This window comes from Phyllobates terribilis, unplaced genomic scaffold (genome assembly GCF_046119375.1).
Source record: "Phyllobates terribilis strain yellow unplaced genomic scaffold, ASM4611937v1 Scaffold_12__6_contigs__length_324123572, whole genome shotgun sequence".
NCBI classification, from domain to species: domain Eukaryota; kingdom Metazoa; phylum Chordata; class Amphibia; order Anura; family Dendrobatidae; genus Phyllobates; species Phyllobates terribilis.
In genome coordinates this window covers 308,300,899-308,321,533 of record NW_027362772.1, presented here as the reverse complement: position 1 = coordinate 308,321,533, position 20,635 = coordinate 308,300,899, and the positions used below count along the sequence as shown (strand labels likewise).

General features: G+C 43.4%; 1 protein-coding gene across 3 annotated transcripts in view; it reads left to right on the top strand.

Moving 5' to 3' along the window:
- Positions 1 to 17,566, top strand: part of ROBO3 (roundabout guidance receptor 3) — a 403,271-nt gene extending 385,705 nt beyond the window's left edge. For 2 of the 3 annotated variants that reach the window (XM_073657370.1, XM_073657373.1), the window contains exons 14-28: positions 34 to 250; positions 3,054 to 3,178; positions 4,237 to 4,408; positions 4,488 to 4,676; positions 4,763 to 4,786; positions 4,872 to 4,914; positions 5,221 to 5,369; positions 5,747 to 6,022; positions 9,192 to 9,330; positions 9,798 to 10,022; positions 10,164 to 10,333; positions 13,097 to 13,204; positions 14,117 to 14,290; positions 14,586 to 14,737; positions 16,835 to 17,565. In XM_073657370.1, coding sequence (XP_073513471.1) covers positions 34 to 250; positions 3,054 to 3,178; positions 4,237 to 4,408; positions 4,488 to 4,676; positions 4,763 to 4,786; positions 4,872 to 4,914; positions 5,221 to 5,369; positions 5,747 to 6,022; positions 9,192 to 9,330; positions 9,798 to 10,022; positions 10,164 to 10,333; positions 13,097 to 13,204; positions 14,117 to 14,290; positions 14,586 to 14,737; positions 16,835 to 16,846 — 2,175 coding nt within the window. In that variant the 3' untranslated portion in view covers positions 16,847 to 17,565. Of the gene's footprint in view, positions 1 to 33; positions 251 to 3,053; positions 3,179 to 4,236; positions 4,409 to 4,487; positions 4,677 to 4,762; positions 4,787 to 4,871; positions 4,915 to 5,220; positions 5,370 to 5,746; positions 6,023 to 9,191; positions 9,331 to 9,797; positions 10,023 to 10,163; positions 10,334 to 13,096; positions 13,205 to 14,116; positions 14,291 to 14,585; positions 14,738 to 16,834 lie in introns of all 3 variants that reach the window. The other variant, XM_073657372.1, reaches the window with a different exon arrangement.
- The last annotated feature ends 3,069 nt before the right edge of the window (positions 17,567 to 20,635 follow it).

Here is a 20,635-nt window from a genome sequence, read left to right as displayed (position 1 = left end):
ACGTGTTTACCGTAACCTTCTCACCGCTCGCAGGTTGACCGCCAAGCTCAGTTCGTCCAGGGCTACAGAGTCATGTACAGGCCCAAGTCCAGCATTTGGGTGGTGCAAGATGTGAAGTCTCCGACCGAGCGCACCGCCATCCTGGTGGACCTGAAGAGAGGCACAGAGTACGAAATAAAAATCCGCCCCTATTTCGACGAGTTCCAGGGCATGGACAGCGACATCTTGCTGGTGCGCACCCCCGAGGAAGGTAAGAGCAGGACATGCTGCTGTCGCACACCGTGTCCGGAGACTTGGGGAGCCTGGACTTAGTATCGGGAGGCGGTGAAGCCATTACTGTGCACACAGGGTTACTATAACGTGTGCGCAGGTATAATATGGGCCCGGCGCCCACGCGTGTGACCACCCGAGATCCCGTCACATCGTCAGTCATATCCGCATTAGACTGTGAGCTTCATCCTCAGGAATGTGCCGACCTAACAGCGTAGGTATGTAACGACCGGGGGGCGTAGAAAGTGACGGTGCCCTTACCTCACACTCCGGGGAAGCAAAGTATCTCAAGCACAAACCGTAACCTAAATAATAACGTCAGACGAGCGGTCGCAGCACGAGACGGCGAGAGAACCAGCCGGGAGAACGTGGGTGGGAGACGGAGATCAAAGTGTCAGAAAACAGGATGATGGGGGATCAGTTCACATGCAAAATTGTACAGGATTATAATGTAGCAGTATAATGTGCTGTGCTGCAATAGTGCACTAATATATACCGTAATATACGGTAATCACACACTAACATTGTACTAATATATACAGTAATATACACAACGTATTACACTAATATACAGTAATAAACCTTATGCATCACACTAATGTATACGATAATATACGCTATGTATTACACTCATATACAGGAATATACACTACGTAGCACACGAATATACAGTGCCTACAAGTAGTATTCAACCCCCTGCAGATTTAGCTGGTTTGATAAGATGCAAATAAGTTCGAGCCTTCAAACTGCAAACGAGAGTAGGATTTATGAACAGAAGCATAAATCTTACAAACCAAAAAGTTATGTTGCTCAGTTGAATTTTATTAAATTTTAAACATAAAAGTGTTGGTCAATTATTATACAACCCCTATGTTTAATATTTTGTGGAATAACCCTTGTTTGCAATTACAGCTAATAATCGTCTTTTATAAGACCTGATCAGGCCGGCACAGGTCTGTGGAGTTATCTTGGCCCACTCCTCCATGCAGATCTTCTCCAAGTTATCTAGGTTCTTTGGGTGTCTCATGTGGACTTTATTCTTGAGCTCCTTCCACAAGTTTTCAATTGGGTTAAGGTCAGGAGACTGACTAGGCCACTCCAACACCTTGACTTTTTCCCTCTTGAACCAGGCCTTGGTTTTCTTGGCTGTGTGCTTTGGGTCGTTGTCTTGTTGGAAGATGAAATTACGACCCATCTTAAGATCCTTGATGGAGGAGCGGAGGTTCTTGGCCAAAATCTCCAGGTAGGCCGTGCTATCCATCTTCCCATGGATGCGGACCAGATGGCCAGGCCCCTTGGCAGAGAAACAGCCCCACAGCATGATGCTGCCACCACCATGCTTGACTGTAGGGATGGTATTCTTGGGGTCGTATGCAGTGCCATTCAGTCTCCAAACGTCACGTGTGTGGTTGGCACCAAAGATCTCGATCTTGGTCTCATCAGACCATAGAACCTTGAACCAGTCTGTCTCAGAGTCCTCCAAGTGATCATGAGCAAACTGTAGACGAGCCTTGACATGACGCTTTGAAAGTAAAGGTACCTTACGGGCTCGTCTGGAACGGAGACCATTGCGGTGGAGTACGTTACTTATGGTATTGACTGAAACCAATGTCCCCACTGCCATGAGATCTTCCCGGAGCTCCTTCCTTGTTGTCCTTGGGTTAGCCTTGACTCTTCGGACAAGCCTGGCCTCGGCACGGGAGGACACTTTCAAAGGCTGTCCAGGCCGTGGAAGGCTAACAGTAGTTCCATAAGCCTTCCACTTACGGATGATGCTCCCAACAGTGGAGACAGGTAGGCCCAACTCCTTGGAAAGGGTTTTGTACCCCTTGCCAGCCTTGTGACCCTTCACGATCTTGTCTCTGATGGCCTTGGAATGCTCCTTTGTCTTTCCCATGTTGACCATGTCTGAGTGCTGCTCACAAGTTTGGGGAGGGTCTTCAATAGTCAGAAAAGGCTGGCAAAAGAGATCTTTAATCCACACATGTGAAGCTCATTATTCTTGGTGCCTGAACTACTTCTTAATACTTTAGGGGGACCAAACAGAATTCTTGTGGTTTGAGGGGTTGAATAATAAATGACACTCTGAATTAACTTTTAACGTTTTAAAAAAACAACAAAAAAAAAACAAAAACAATATTTGCTGCAGTGCATTTCCCACTTCCAGGCTGATCTACAGTACAAATGTCACAATGCCAAGTTAATTCCGCATGTGTCAACCAGCTAAATCTGCAGGGGGTTAAATACTACTTGTAGGCACTGTATATATAATATACACTACGTATCGCACTAATACATACGGTAATATACACTACGTATCACACTAATATAGTATTATGGCATATATTGTGCACTATACTGGGATAGTGCGATCATTCGCTATCATAGTATTAATGTCATATATCGGTATAACAGCACAGTTGATCTATAATAGAATACAACTCTACGATGTAATACACGTTGTATAATAAGATGCTGTGCTCGCTCTGTAATTCTTCAATACACTGACATCTTTGTGATCCTATTACTGGCTACACGTTATCACCGCCATATATTACGGTGTTATTACCGTATATAATAAATTATAGCTGCTGATATTCTGTAATATACTAATTTACCTCCGTGCCTGACAGCTTTATGCCGCACTGCTCCTTATATGTGGGTTTTCAGATGGTATCTAGGGGTGGCGGGGCGGTGGGCACAGTGGGTGATCGGTATTTTGGCCGCCATCTTTATTTTCTGCAGTGTTCTTCTCATCTCTCCATGTCTTCTGTAATTCACAGTCCCCAGCGCTCCGCCACAATCTGTTGCTGTTGTGACCGTCGGCACCAGTAACAGCACAAATATCAGTATAACATGGGAGCCTCCCCCCGTGGAGCATCAGAACGGCATTATCCAGGACTATCGGGTGAGTGCAGCGATGAGCGGACACAGGCGGTCATTGTCGTCCTATGCTTCAGACATGGCTGCTTTCTGCATGTTACTGCTGTGGAAACTGTCTGCACGGAGGGGCTAAGAGGACAGATCAGGGGTCCCAGCTGAGTGTGGTGGTGGTGCTGGAAATCCCTCCATGCCATAGCTGCCCGCTGATTTCAGTCCACGTGTCAATGTTGATCTGATGTAACTGATTGCACATGGCCCCGGCAGGGAGACCCCCACAATCAGATGGAACCAGCGATATGTGTGATTCAGGTCTTAAGCCCCCGAGGCCAGCACAGTGTGACTCCAGGTCACCATCACAGGTGCTGCATTACTCCTCTTCTGCACACACGAACATCTTCCTACCCCCAGGATCATCTTCCTACCCCCGGGGTCTCACACAGGGTCATCTTCCTACCCCCGGGGTCTCAAGCACGGACATCTTCCTACCCCCGGGGTCTCGCGCACGGACATCTTCCTACACCCGGGGTCTCGCGCACGGACATCTTCCTACCCCCGGGGTCTCTCGCACGGACATCTTCCTACCCCCGGGGTCTCCCGCACGGACATCTTCCTACCCCCGGGGTCTCCCGCACGGACATCTTCCTACCCCCGAGGTCTTACACACTGACATCTTTCTACCCTCAGGGTCTCACACACAGACATCTTCCTACACCCGGGGTCTCACGCACGGACATCTTCCTACCCCCGGGGTCTTACGCACTGACATCTTTCTACCCTCGGGGTCTCACGCACGGACATCTTCCTACCTCTGGGGTCTCACGCCTGGACATCTTCCTACCCCCGAGGTCTTACGCACTGACATCTTTCTACCCTCGGGGTCTCACGCACGGACATCTTCCTACCCCCGAGGTCTTACACACTGACATATTTCTACTCTCAGGGTCTCACACACGGGCATCTTCCGGCCCCGGGGTCTCACGCACGGACATCTTCCTACCCCCGAGATCTTACACACTGACATCTTTCTACCCTCAGGGTCTTCCTGCCCCGGGGTCTCACACACATGTCCATTCTCTTTCACAGATTTGGTGTTTAGGAAACGAGTCTCGTTATCACATGAACCGGACGGTGGACGGCACGCTGCACAGCACGCTCATACGGGGCCTGGTCCCCGGAATTCTCTACCGAGTTGAAGTTGCCGCAGCCACAAGCGCCGGATTTGGAGTTAAGAGCCAGCCAATCACCATCCAGATCAGTACGTATTCCTCCCTTAAGACAAACGTCTGAGCCTTTTGGTGTCGCCCGTCATACCCTTATCTCTTGTTTCACCCCAGAACCCTCCTCCGATCACGTCTCCATTAACACTGGAGATAGCGTCAGTCTGACCGAGCAGATCACGGATGTTGTGAAGCAGCCAGCGTTCATTGCAGGCATTGGTGGGGCATGCTGGGTAATATTAATGTGCTTCAGCGTCTGGATATACTGCCGCAGGAAGAAAAGGAAAGAGCTGAGCCATTATACAGGTAAGTGAGCCCAAAATAGTCAAACTGATGGACATGACCCATCGGCACCAGATGACACTAATGGATTCCTCGCCTTTCTCTTGCAGCTTCCTTCGCCTACACCCCAGCAGGTAACCGTCCACTTGCACCAATCATTGTCCTGACTGTAGATATATTCATCTTGTATTTAAGTATTATGTGTATATTTTTTTTCAGTGTCTTTTCCACACACGGAGGGCTCCAGTCATATAACAGCCAGGTGAGAGATTATGTATGAACACATTATATGCAGTACATTATACATATCAGCTGTACAGCTCAGGTTTACATGAATAGAGCAAGTAAGATGCACTGTAAATAGCATAAATTGCTCGAAATTGACTGTTCAGAGTGACTGTACGTCTGATTTATATATGAATCATATATACACCTCGGGCCTTAAAGGGTTATTCATAACAGTTATGTAATATCCCATACTTTGTCTGCTTTAGTTCATTATATACTGAGTGGGCTAAGCGTGATTTCAGATCCCATTGCGGTTCCCTAAATATGTCATTGTCTATAGGCCTGGTATGTTGGCAACAAGTGCATCCAGTTACCCCTGGCTGGCGGATTCCTGGCCTGCAACCAATCTCCTGAGAAATGGCAAACCTAAGGAGGCTTCAGTGAACTGCTGCCCTGGAAACCACAACCCCTCAGAGAGATACTACAATGGTAAGCGGCGGCGTAGACCCCTTTGCGGTACCTGCATTGTTCTCACCTTGATGACCATGAAATGACTGGCTGGCAATGATTACTGCAGTGACCAATTGCATTCTGCTGTCCGGACAGTTTGTTGCATTTTTACTAAACATTCATGGATGAGAACGTAATGACTTATGTTGGAGCAAAGATCATATGAGTTTTCCAATAGTCGTTCTTTATTATGATAGAGAAAATCTCATTTCCGCTCTGTTGGTGTTTTGTATTAATTCAGAGAACCATTCACACAGCACAGTGCTCCGATCACAGAATAGTCTCATCTCATTATTGATAATTGGAGCAAATACAAGAAATTATTTAGAATTTCAAATCTTTTCCGGTTTGGGCAGATGCCGGGATCTCTAACTACATCGCACAGACTGAGAAATTTGGGACTGGAGTTTCGGATGGACCAATCTATAGCACCATTGACCCCACCAGTGATGACATGAGGACATTTAATGGAGTGTACTCGCCGCACACTACTCCCTACGCCACCACGCCTGTTGTGCCCTATGGGGGTCAGAACCTGCACTCCCCAGAATCCGAGGACAATGCCTGGAACGTTCAAGCCGGGACGTCAGGAATCCTGTATGCACAGCCCGAGCGGAGCAAGGCAGAAAATGGTATTAATACGGCTTTACTTTTACTCAGATACAGAATTACATTTAGGATAAATCCAGATGCGTATTCCACGTTGATGCTGCCTCAAATCTGCAAGATTTTACCCCTTACTACATTAAAAGGGGTGAAATCCGCAGTGAAAATACACATGTTAAGACTTAGAAGATATGCACTACACATCATTGTCTGCACGGAGAAGTCCTGAGCATGCGGATAAGAATTGTAAACTCTCATCTACTTCCCAAGTATTCAGCAGATTTTACTTCTGCAAATGTAAAAATTGCAGCAATTCCTGCCCATGTGAATTTACCCAAAGGTGAGGAAGGAAGGACATTAGTAGTGATATTCTTGTACATAGGGAGCAGTATTATAGTAGTTATATTGTTGTACATAGGGGCAGTATTATAGTAGTTATATTCTTGTACATAGGAGCAGTATTATAGTAGTGATATTCTTGTACATAGGGAGCAGTATTATAGTAGTTATATTCCTGTACTTAGGGGGCAGTAATATAGTAGTTATATTCTTGTACATAGGAGCAGTATTATAGTAGTTATATTCTTGTACATAGGGGCAGTATGATAGTAGTTATATTCTTGTACATAGAGGGCAGTATTATAGTAGTTACTTTCTTGTATATAGGGGCAGTATTATAGTAGTTATATTCCTGTACATAGGAGCAGTATTATAGTAGTTATATTCTTGTACATAGGAGCAGTATTATAGTAGTTATATTCTTGTATATAGGGAGCAGTATTATAGTAGTTATATTCTTGTATATAGGGGCAGTATTATAGTAGTTATATTCCTGTACATAGGAGCAGTATTATAGTAGTTATATTCTTGTACATAGGAGCAGTATTATAGTAGTTATATTCTTGTACATAGGGGCAGTATTATAGTAGTTATATTCTTGTACATAGGGGGCAGTATTATAGTAGTTATATTCTTGTACATAGGGGCAGTATTATAGTAGTTATATTCTTGTACATAGGGAGCAGTATTATAGCAGTTATATTCTTGTACATAGCGGGCAGTATTATAGTAGTTATATTCTTGTACATAGGGGCAGTATTATAGTAGTTATATTCTTGTACATCGAAGCAGTATTATAGTAGTTATATTCTTGTACATAGGGAGCAGTATTATAGCAGTTATATTCTTGTACATAGCGGGCAGTATTATAGTAGTTATATTCTTGTACATAGGGAGCAGTATTATAGTAGTTATATTCTTGTACATAGAGGCAGTATTATAGTAGTTATATTCTTGTACATCGAAGCAGTATTATAGTAGTTATATTCTTGTACATAGGGGCAGTATTATAGTAGTTATATTCTTGTACATCGAAGCAGTATTATAGTAGTTATATTCTTGTACATAGGGAGCAGTATTATAGCAGTTATATTCTTGTACATAGCGGGCAGTATTATAGTAGTTATATTCTTGTACATAGGGAGCAGTATTATAGCAGTTATATTCTTGTACATAGGGGCAGTATTATAGTAGTTATATTCTTGCACATAGGGAGCAGTATTATAGCAGTTATATTCTTGTACATAGGGGCAGTATTATAGTAGTTATATTCTTGTACATAGGGAGCAGTATTATAGTAGTTATATTCTTGTACATAGGGGGCAGTATTATAGTAGTTATATTCTTGTACATAGGGGCAGTATTATAGTAGTTATATTCTTGTACATAGGGAGCAGTATTATAGTAGTTATATTCTTGTACATAGGGGCAGTATTATAGTAGTTATATTCTTGTACATAGGAGCAGTATTATAGTAGTTATATTCTTGTACATAGGGGGCAGTATTATAGTAGTTATATTCTTGTACATAGGAGCAGTATTATAGTAGTTATATTCTTGTACATAGGGAGCAGTATTATAGTAGTTATATTCTTGTACATAGGAAGCAGTATTATAGTAGTTATATTCTTGTACATAGGGGCAGTATTATAGTAGTTATATTCTTGTACATAGGGGCAGTATTATAGTAGTTATATTCTTGTACATAGGGGCAGTATTATAGTAGTTATATTCTTGTACATAGGAGCAGTATTATAGAGTTATATTCTTGTACATAGGGAGCAGTATTATAGTAGTTATATTCTTGTACATAGGGAGCAGTATTATAGTAGTTATATTCTTGTACATAGGGGCAGTATTATAGTAGTTATATTCTTGTACATAGGTGCAGTATTATAGTAGTTATATTCTTGTACATAGGGACAGTATTATAGTAGTTATATTCTTGTACATAGGAGCAGTATTATAGTAGTTATATTCTTGTACATAGGAGCAGTATTATAGTAGTTATATTCTTGTACATAGGAGCAGTATTATAGTAGTTATATTCTTGTACATAGGGGTGGTATTATAGTAGTTATATTCTTGTACATAGGGGCGGTATTATAGTAGTTATATTCTTGTACATAGGGGCGGTATTATAGTAGTTATATTCTTGTACATAGGGGCGGTATTATAGTAGTTATATTCTTGTACATAGGGGCGGTATTATAGTAGTTATATTCTTGTACATAGGGGCGGTATTATAGTAGTTATATTCTTGTACATAGGAGCGGTATTATAGCAGTTATATTCTTGTACATAGGAGCAGTATTATAGCAGTTATATTCTTGTACATAGGAGTAGTATTATAGCAGTTATATTCTTGTACATAGGAGGCTGTATTATAGTAGTTATATTCTTGTACAAAGGAGCAGTATTATAGTAGTTATATTCTTGTACATAGGGGCAGTATTATAGTAGTTATATTCTTGTACATAGGAGCAGTATTATAGCAGTTATATTCTTGTACATAGGAGGCTGTATTATAGTCGTTATATTCTTTTACATAGGGGCAGTATTATAGTAGTTATATTCTTGTACATAGGAGCAGTATTATAGTAGTTATATTCTTGTACATAGGAGCAGTATTATAGTACTTATAATCTTCTACATAGGGGCAGTATTATAGCAGTTATATTCTTATACATAAAAATAATACTGCCCCTAACTGCTATAAGATTTTCCCGCTGTGAATAATGAATTGGGGCAGAATTCTGGTACAATAATTACAGAGTATAAGTATATATTCGTTATGCACTTATCCCGTCCCTTGAGAGGAGCTTTTCTTTGTATATACATATTATTTTGTTCCAGTCACTAAACCTGTTAAACAGAAGTCGATGGGAAAACCCGTGAAGACGCCGTCTCTGAATTGGACAGAAGTGCTGCCTCCTCCTCCTCCAGCCAACGAGCTGAATCACTTCCAGGATGAAGACTCTGACTTGGAGATGAAGTAAGTTTTCCTCCGCACACGCCGGCTCTTGCAGCCCGAGCTTCTGCTCAGTGTCTGTCAGGCGGCAGCGAGCCAGCAGGTTTCTGGCGCACGCTCATGTTTGTTTATAATTGCGCTGATTTAAGACGCTGCTGTCTGTAAACCGCGGACGCAACATGTAATAAACACAATAATAAGTCGGATATTCCTATGGGGGACGCTTATATCTGTGAATATTGCCGGTTGTCACTCACATTACATCCAATAAACAGGGGGAAAAAAAAAAGAAATGAAGGTATTAATTGTCCTGGGAATATTACGGTTAAAAGACTGCAAATAATGATTGTATTAAACTGCGGAGGAGGACGTGATCTACTAGCTATTTGGAAATATTGCGTAAAGCTCCCGATTTATGGCGATTTGAAGTCATTCAATTTTATTTCATTTCTTTCCAAAAATCAGAATCAAAATTAATCATTTTTCCACAGTTCTGAGACAGAAGAATGGTGCCCACCGTTACCAGAAAGGACGTATTTGATGGAGAACATTCCAGAAGATTGTCCTCCTCCACCCCCTCGTGGGGAAGCTTCTTCTCCAGCACAGTCCTACGGTCAGCAGTCCACGGCTACACTTACCCCGTCCCCCCGAGATGAGCTGCATGAGTCCGAAGACATCCCAAGGCTACAACAGTTTGACCTCCCCCCTCATCCCCGGTAAGAACACCTATGTTACCCCCAAGTACTCGTCATCCATCCACTATAGTGTCTCTCCCATAGGTAGTGAATAAAGCGCATGAGTCTCAGAAGCGTTCAACTGCTACAATGGACTCACTTAATCCTTATTGTCATCTGTAGGAGAATGCCTGCTGGATCTGTACCAATGCAAAGAGCCCCCAGTCCTCCCCTGACGCAGTCTAACCCGAGTCTTCATACCGAGGGAGGGGAGACGCCACGGCACGGACATAGACGAAACCTCAGCCAAAATCCCACAATCAGCTCAGAGAATGTCAATTACCACAACACGGGTCAGTACAAGACAAGGTTCTCTATGATACTGCCCCCTATGTCCAAGAATATAACTGCTATAATACTGCTCTCTATATACAAGACTATAACTACTATAATACTGCTCCCTATGTACAAGAATATAACTACTATAATACTGCTCCCTATGTACAAGAATATAGCTACTATAATACTGCTCCTATGTACAAGAATATAACTACTATAATACTGCCCCTATGTACAAGAATATAACTACTATAATACTGCTCCTATGTACAAGAATATAACTACTATAATACTGCCCCTATGTACAACAATATAACTACTATAATACTGCTCCTATGTACAAGAATATAACTACTATAATACTGCCCCTATGTACAAGAATATAACTACTATAATACTGCCCCCTATGTACAAGAATATAACTACTATAATACTGCTCCCTATGTACAAGAATATAAGTACTATAATACTGCCCCTATGTACAGGAATATAACTACTATAATACTGCCCCTATGTACAAGAATATAACTACTATAATACTGCCCCCTATGTACAAGAATATAACTACTATAATACTGCTCCCTATGTACAAGAATATAACTACTATAATACTGCCCCTATGTACAAAAATATAACTACTATAATACTGCCCCCTATGTACAAGAATATAACTACTATAATACTGCTCCTATGTACAGGAATATAACTACTATAATACTGCCCCCTATGTACAAGAATATAACTACTATAATACTGCCCCCTATGTACAAGAATATAACTACTATAATACTGCCCCCTATGTACAAGAATATAACTACTATAATACTGCCCCCTATGTACAAGAATATAACTACTATAATACTGCTCCCTATGTACAAGAATATAACTACTATAATACTGCCCCCATGTACAGGAATATAACTACTATAATACTGCCCCTATGTACAAGAATATAACGACTATAATACTGCTCCTATGTACAAGAATATAACTACTATAATACTGCTCCTATGTACAAGAATATAACTACTATAATGCTGCCCCTATGTACAAGAATATAACTACTATAATACTGCCCCCTATGTACAAGAATATAATTACTATAATACTGCTCCTATGTACAAGAATATAATTACTATAATACTGCTCCTATGTACAGGAATATAACTGCTATAATACTGTCCCCTATGTACAGGAATATAACTACTATAATACTGCTCCTATGTACAAGAATATAACTACTATAATACTGCCCCTATGTACAAGAATATAATTACTATAATACTGCCCCCTATGTACAAGAATATAATTACTATAATACTGCCCCTATGTACCGGAATATAACTACTATAATACTGCCCCTATGTACAGGAATATAACTACTATAATACTGCTCCCTATGTACAAGAATATAACTACTATAATACTGCCCCCTATGTACAAGAATATAACTACTATAATACTGCTCCCTATGTACAAGAATATAACTACTATAATACTGCCCCCATGTACAGGAATATAACTACTATAATACTGCCCCTATGTACAAGAATATAACTACTATAATACTGCCCCTATGTACAAGAATATAACTACTATAATACTGCCCCTATGTACAAGAATATAACTACTATAATACTGCCCCTATGTACAAGAATATAACTACTATAATACTGCCCCCTATGTACAAGAATATAGCTACTATAATACTGCCCCTATGTACAGGAATATAACTACTATAATACTGCTCCTATGTACAAGAATATAACTACTATAATACTGCCTCCTATGTACGAGGATATAACTACTATAATACTGCTCCTATGTACAAGAATATAACTACTATAATACTGCTCCTATGTACAAGAATATAACTACTATAATACTGCCCCCTATGTACAAGAATATAACTACTATAATACTGCCCCCTATGTACAAGAATATAACTACTATAATACTGTTCCCTATGTACAAGAATATAACTACTATAATACTGCTCCTATGTACAAGAATATAACTACTATAATACTGCTCCTATGTACAAGAATATAACTACTATAATACTGCCCCTATGTACAAGAATATAACTACTATAATACTGCCCCTATGTACAAGAATATAACTACTATAATACTGCCCCTATGTACAAGAATATAACTACTATAATACTGCCCCTATGTACAAGAATATAACTACTATAATACTGCCCCCTATGTACAAGAATATAGCTACTATAATACTGCCCCTATGTACAGGAATATAACTACTATAATACTGCTCCTATGTACAAGAATATAACTACTATAATACTGCCTCCTATGTACGAGGATATAACTACTATAATACTGCTCCTATGTACAAGAATATAACTACTATAATACTGCTCCTATGTACAAGAATATAACTACTATAATACTGCCCCCTATGTACAAGAATATAACTACTATAATACTGCCCCCTATGTACAAGAATATAACTACTATAATACTGTTCCCTATGTACAAGAATATAACTACTATAATACTGCTCCTATGTACAAGAATATAACTACTATAATACTGCTCCTATGTACAAGAATATAACTACTATAATACTGCCCCTATGTACAAGAATATAACTACTATAATACTGCCCCCTATGTATAATATTTCTCTTTGTGCTTTGCCTTTATATTCCACAGAGGAGAAATGTCACCTTTATTATCAGATATTTCAGGTTTGTTGGAGAATTTATTTAATGTGTTGTTATCATTTTACTTTTTAAATTAAATCCTTCAGGAAAAGCACAACCTCAGTCCGCAGACGTCGGCACTCCCCCTGGACAGAAATCAAAAGGGAAAAAAAAATCCAAGTCCCCTCACTACCGCCGGGAAGCCAAGCAAGGAGGTGCGTTGTGTTATCGCTCAGGATTTTAGGGAGGAAAATAAAGTCTACATTTTCATATTGCACGACTCGTTAAAGGGTTGATTGTGACTTGTAGGATCGCTGCTTCCAATAGGTGGCGCTATAGAGTACAAGTCCTCTTTTTCTCTGAAGAGGCAATTTGCATATTAAATTTCCCAGAGGAGCATTGCACGGCGAATAAGCCTCCTTACCTTGACGTGCCAGAGACGGTGTGTCACTCTCCATAAGGAGAAACGCTACCCCTTAGACCTCATATTAGAATCAAAACTTCATGAAATTTGGAAACAATAATGACAGGACACATAAAACATCTGTCCATTCACAGACATCCGGACGCTGCACAAGTCCGGAGATGATCCCCGTAGTGAAGTGAGCGCTGTTCACACTGCCGGCAGTATGGACATTTCTGTTCATGGCCCCGTGGTTGTATTCAGTGTATTTCATCTCGATCTGACAATGCACAATAGGAGAAATGTTCCCTCCCATGTGACAGCGACTCCCGGGGAGATAGTAACCCTATCCTCGCTATCTGCTGCATCTTGTAGTCATTAGCGGCTCGCACAATCCCCACTTAATGGATCGGGTTTCTGCCGGGGTTGTTGTTGCTTTTAAAGGGAAATTTAGGGAATTCGCCAATGAAGAGGAAACTTGATTTTTCCTGCAAAACGTTGGGATCCCATACTCTGTCTGCTTTCGTTCATTATATACTGAGCGGGCGTGATTTCAGATCCCATTGCGGTTCCCTAAATATGTCATTGTCTATAGGCCCGATATGTTGGCAACAAGTGCATCCAGTTACCCCTGGCTGGCGGATTCCTGGCCTGCAACCAATCTCCTGAGAAATGGCAGCTACCATTTTACTCCATGTAAACACGATTGTTTATTGTTTCCTAGATCTCCCCCCACCACCCGAGCCCCCTCCTGCCGACGAGGAGCCAGGCTCCCCCCGTGTGGAGTACTGCGGCTCATCGCTGGAGAGGGATGCCAGCGCTACATCCTCTGTAGAGAGGAGGTCCGGAGCGGGACATCAGCGGGGAGGTACGACGCAAGCGCTTCACCACAGAGAAGGTAACGTCTTATTACACCTGCCCTGCCTGTCACTATTCCTATACAGTAAAGCCGGCTGCGGGGGTAACACCACGAGACCCCTGGAGCTAGAACACCCCATCTTAAGAAATGAGGAAAAAATGCCACACCTATATGTGCATACAGTAGGGGAATAGTGGTGACATCACTGATAGAAGACAATATCGTAACGTATAAACCCTTAGAGCGAATCCCCCCAGACACAGACAGTCAGTGCCGTCAGGATACACGACCTATGACCCCAGTAATCCACGCTGCTCCTGATCTTTTGTCATAGATGAAGAAATCATTCCATACTGTAAACCCACCTTCCTGTCCAGAAGTCAGATGTCCAGTAACTGCTCCACCTCAGGAAGCAGCTCATCCCGGGGGTCCGCAGGCTCCAGGAATCATCCATCCGGAAGAAGCAAAACAGGGGACCGGAAAGAGGTAAGAGACCCCAAAAGTATCTGCTCAATATTAACTGTTGCGGTTTTGGGGGTTTTTTTTATTAGCACTGCATCATTTCCCAGCAGCAGATCCCCCCCCGACCCCAGTGTACATGGCGAGGGGGTGGCTGTTACGTTGGGGTCTCCAGCTGCCGCTGTCATTATCAATAGACAGATCAGATCATGTATGTGACACGGTCCACATGTCGTGTTATGTTATATAGTGACATATCCGGGGCGTCGGCCCCCTCAATAGTCAGACCCCTCCATCCTGAGAAAGAAAATAGGATCTCCAGTACCGTGAGGATTAGAATGGCGCAGCACAGGGACACTGTGCCGCCGTCCATCCCCGGGACACTGCGCCGCCGTCCATCCCCGGGACACTGCGCCGCCGTCCATCCCCGGGACACTGCGCCGCCGTCCATCCCCGGGACACTGCGCCGCCGTCCATCCCCGGGACACTGCGCCGCCGTCCATCCCCAGGACACTGCGCCGCCGTCCATCCCCGGGACACTGCGCCGCCGTCCATCCCCAGGACACTGTGCCGCCGTCCATCCCCAGGACACTGTGCCGCCGTCCATCGCCATATTGTAGTGGTAGTAATGAGCCGGCATCTCCCCAGGATTGTGAGTCTTTTCACAGCCGCCGGACGCCGATCTAAGGTTTCAAACACACAAGATGATATTTTACGTCTTTGTTGCCCATGGGGCCCGATGAGTAATGGCGGCTCTCACCCGCCCCATAGAAGCAGCTGCAGCCCCCGGCGTTGACGGATCTCACGGACGTATTGTGATGGTTTTCAGCACAAGAACATTATTAACTTTAATGGCGGCAAATGTGGAGGAGGTTTGGGAATGTGAGTCATTAGTCATGCGCTCAGACACTTAGAGGATCGCACCAAAACTAGCAGACCTGCCATTCAGGGCTTTAGGAGAGTAAGAAAAGGTAAAAAAAAAAAAATCTGGCCGCCAGTACAGCTTTCCCAGAGTCCTGCAGGGATAATCAGATCTCCGGTCTCATGTGGCGGAACATTCCCTGCATACCTAGGAGCCCAAGCCATTCAGGAGCCAGGGAAAGATGGGTGGAATATTGACCAATAGCAACTAATGAAACGCCCCAGGGATTTCTCTGTAATGGCAGAAATTGCCGGGATGATATAAATATAAAAGCCTTTCCCCCCCGCAGACGGAGGTTGGGCCGCAGATCTGGTTACGTGACGCCCACCCCAGGACATGGCACCTTCCTGCACAGGTGACTCCCGGCCCCCCCTGCACAGCAGTAAATGCCGCCATATCTCATCCCCATGACCATATCAACTTCAAAGATCCCAAGAGTCCAAGGCCTCGAGCAGAAACCCGATCACGGGAGACTCGTGAAAGCCGAGAGCCCCCATTCATTCCCAGGGGAAATACCTGCTCTTTTCTGTGCACCTTTCTGTAGGTGACAGGAGACCTGATGGATTTATCGGCCTCTTCATGTCGGCTTCCATTCATCCTGGGGAAGAATACGTGTCTTATTATTAGGGTGGGCTGGATTCATGACCGCGGATGCAACACAAGGACCAGACGGAAATGCCGCAGACTATTGCTCCCAGCTATCAGCCAAGTGATCATAGGTTGATTGTAGGGCGGGAATACAATCTAGGTGTTCCCGGTTATCAGCTGGTGGACAGGTTCACTGTAGGACAAAGTAATGCAAACTATTGTTCACTGTTATCAGCCATTTAAGGCTGACTACGCCATCCTACCAGTGTGGTAACAGTGGCATTTGCAGGTTCTTCAGAGTAAAAAATATCCATCAGATGAATACTCAGAAGATAAATCACAAATGATCAGTGCATTGATGTGTGGTGGGCGGAGTACAACCTTGATTATACTCTAGTCACACCCAGAGCTGCATTCGAAATTCTCATGGCTTTCTGAGCAAAATGTACACTACTTTCTCCGGTTCATCTACTGCATTGTGTCACACCAGGGCTGCTTTGGATGTGACTGGAGTACAAGTTTTGCAGTACAATTTGTGTAATTGTTATATAATTATTTGTAATAAGAGGCCAATAAATCCTAATTCACGCTCTTATTTCTCTGTTATCCTCCAGGACAAGAGATGAGGACCCCCCCCCCCCCCCCCGTCTGCCGCTGATCACACTTTCCTGCCAAGACGTTGTACACAGAGACGTTTCGTCAAAGACGCTTTAAAAAAACTTTTCCAGTATTTTCCATTCATGGCTTATTTATGACTTTTTCAGAACTTTTTTTTTTCTGGGATTTTTCATGTAAATAATGGCGCCAATTTCCGGAGAGGTTTTACACAAACCAGAAATGACGTTACTATATTTATAAAAGTTACAACGAGCGAAGTTGTACGATTAAGAAAATGTTGCTGTTTTTTTGAATGTGCCAAGTTTTCTAGCCAGTACGATGTTTGCACTCTCGCGTGTACAGAGAACGACAGGACTGAAAAAATGTTAAGAAAAAAGGAAAAAAAAAAAAGCAAAAAAAAAAAAAGCACAAGGCTTGTTGCATGCGGCCCCGGCTATGAGGATTGAGACAGAGACTTCTTCAGGCGCCAACTGGAGACTTGGCGAAGGAGACTGAGGACTGGTGCCATAGTGACACAAACTTAACTGAGACCTTTATCGACGCAGGGGCCTTCAGCTTAAAATATGTCGTATTAAGTAAAGGAGCCAATGGTGAGAAGCCCCCTGAAGGCAGAAGATAAGAGAAGCCGTCACTGTGACAGTCGACCCCTTTTTTGTCTTTTACAAGCAAGCGCTGTTGAGGCGGCGTCATGTGACTGCACTTGTAATAGACCCGAAATTAATTTTTGTATGCTACAAATAAAGATTTTTGCTAAACATTCTAAAAGATTTCTGACAATATGGATCCTACCTACCCGCTGGCAAAACTTATCCATATCCAACGTCAGTCAGGGGATTTATGACGAGCGTTGTAGTATGGAAAGTTGCACATTCTTTGCCTTATTCGTTCTAAACTTTAACAACTTTTCTGCGAGTTTCTTCACTGATTTTCAAAAGTAAAAAAAGGGAGAAGTGGATGGAGTTTAGGGAGCGGGTTAAGGGTCAGCAGCGTCATTTTCTGGAACACGAGTAGTAGATTAAAATGCACCAAAAATGTATTAAGAAGCAGAAGAGTTTAGAATGGATAGAACGGTGCAAAAGTTTTATGCAGGTGTGTAAAAAATGCTGCAAAGAATTAAAAATAAACTATTAACACTTCTATCAATTATCAAAATGCAAAGGGAAGGAACGAAAGAGAAATCACATCAATATTTGGTGACCGCCTCTCACCTTATATACATCATATTTTCTAGGTACATAGGCAACCAATTACACTTAACAGGTGATAATGACTGCATACGAAAAGGATGATTATTAACTAAAACAAACAGATGTGTAGGAGGCTTAAAACTGGGTGAGGAACAGCCAAACTCTTCTACAAAAGGTGAGGTTGTGGAAGATATTTTCATTTCACAGGTCATACATTACAGAGAGACTTAGAACAACAACAATACAACATTTAGTTACACTGCATCAGCAAGGTCTCGCCCAGGCAAAGATTTCACAGCGGACTGAGGTTTCATGATGTGCTGTTCACTTTCTTTTGAAGTGACACCAAGAAATAGGCAGCGTTGAGGACCATATAGTTGCAGTGGTCGGCCAAGGAAACTTAGTGCAGCAGATGAAAGACGCATCGTCTTTACTTCCCTCCGAAATCAGATGTCCAGCAGTGCCATCAGCTCAGTAGTGGCAGCGACCAGTGGGAAAAGCTGCACCCATGTACTGTTCAGAGAAATCTGGTCAGAAGTTGTTTTCGTGGAAGAATTGTGGCCAAAACCCCATACGTTCATCATGGAAACAAAGCAACTATACAGGAAAACATTGGGACTGGATGTAGAAAAATGTCAGCAGGTCTCTGGACTGAGGAGTAAAACGTGAAATATTTGACTGTAACAGAAGCAGATTGTTCCTGAAGGGCTGGAGAGCAGCAGGAGTAGTGATGCATGGTGGAGGATCGGGCTGGAGAGCAGCAGGAGTAGTGACGCATGGTGGAGGATCGGGCTGGAGAGCAGCAGGAGTAGTGACGCATGGTGGAGGATCGGGCTGGAGAGCAGCAGGAGTAGTGACGCATGGTGGAGGATTGAGCTGGAGAGCAGCAGGAGTAGTGACGCATGGTGGAGGATCCTGTAAGTTTATGGCTGCATTTCAGCAAATGGAGTTGGGGATTTGGACCAAATTAATGAGAAATCCAGGCAGACACTTACCCATCATGTAATACCATCAGCAGGCGTCTGACTGGCTCCAAATTTATTCTGCAGCCGGACAACGACCCCCAACATCCAGCCAATGTCATTAAGAAATAGAAGTCCTGGAAGTGGTGATCCGGCCCCACAGAGCCCTGATCTCATATCATCCCATCTGTCTGGGATCACATGAAGAGACAGAAGGATCCGCACAAGCCTCATACACAGAAGACCTGGGGGCAATGCTGCAAGATGTTTGGAACAACCTCCTGCCAAGATCCTTCATAACCTGTGTACAAGTGATGAGAAGATGTCATGGAGGCGACGAGCGGTTACCAGATGCTGATGATGGAGGCGACGGCCAGTCACCAGATGCTGATGATGGAGGCGACGGCCAGTCACCAGATGCTGATGATGGAGGCGACGGCCAGATGCTGATGATGGAGGCGACGGACGGTCACCAGATGCTGATGATGGAGGCGACGGCCAGTCACCAGATGCTGATGATGGAGGCGACGGGCAGTCACCAGATGCTGATGATGAAGGCGACGGGCGGTCCCCAGATACTGATGATGGAGGCGACGGGCGGTCACCAGATACTGATGATGGAGGCGACGGGCGGTCACCAGATACTGATGATGGAGGCGACAGGGAGTCACCAGATACTGATGATGGAGGCGACGGGCGGTCACCAGATGCTGATGATGGAGGCGACGGGCAGTCACCAGATGCTGATGATGGAGGCGACGGGCAGTCACCAGATGCTGATGATGGAGGCGACGGGCAGTCACCAAAAATTGATGGGATTTAGATTTCTATTTTCATTGATAAGATTAATTAAAGGGATTTGCCGCTTTCTCATTAGTGCAGTTCCCCTCACAACAGTCTCTGCTCCGGTATCACTTTAGCACCAGTACAATATAGTTGTCAAGTTTGATTTTTATTGCTTGTCACTCTGCAATAAACCGTTATCAGATCAATGCCGACAAAGCCATGATGTTTGGAGATGAATGGAGCTCTGCAGCCCAGATCCTATCACCGCATACTTCCCAACTTTGAAAGATAAGAGAGAAGGACATATTCTGTGTAGCACACCATTTTAATTTTTACGCTAAACCAGTACCTAACCTCACGCAGTCCTTTATATGTACCCACACAGAAACATTCTCTTAGTGAAGCCCATTAGTGTTTCCTCTAGTGTACGGTACTGCTTTCTAAACCCACCCGCTACACACACAGTATGATGCCCCCTCGTGCCATGCAGTATGTTGCACTCAGTGTTTCACCACACAGTATGATGGCCACGTAGTTTTATGCACTCCCAGGTGGTCAAACACCATATGATGCCCCCACAGTATATTCACTCCATCACAGTATGATGCCCTTTAGTGGATCCCCTATACATACAGTATGATGTCCCCACACACATAGTAGGGTGCCCCCAGTATACCTTACTCACAGTATGATGCCCACGCAGTCCATGCACGCACCTCAACATACCACACAGTATGATTCCTCCACAGTCTCCCCCCCCAACTCCACAGGGTGTGTTGCCCCCCAGTGTCCCCCCCCCACACACACAAATTCCACTTGTCTGCATTTCTCTCTGCTAACCTGTTCTTTGGTGACCCCAGTG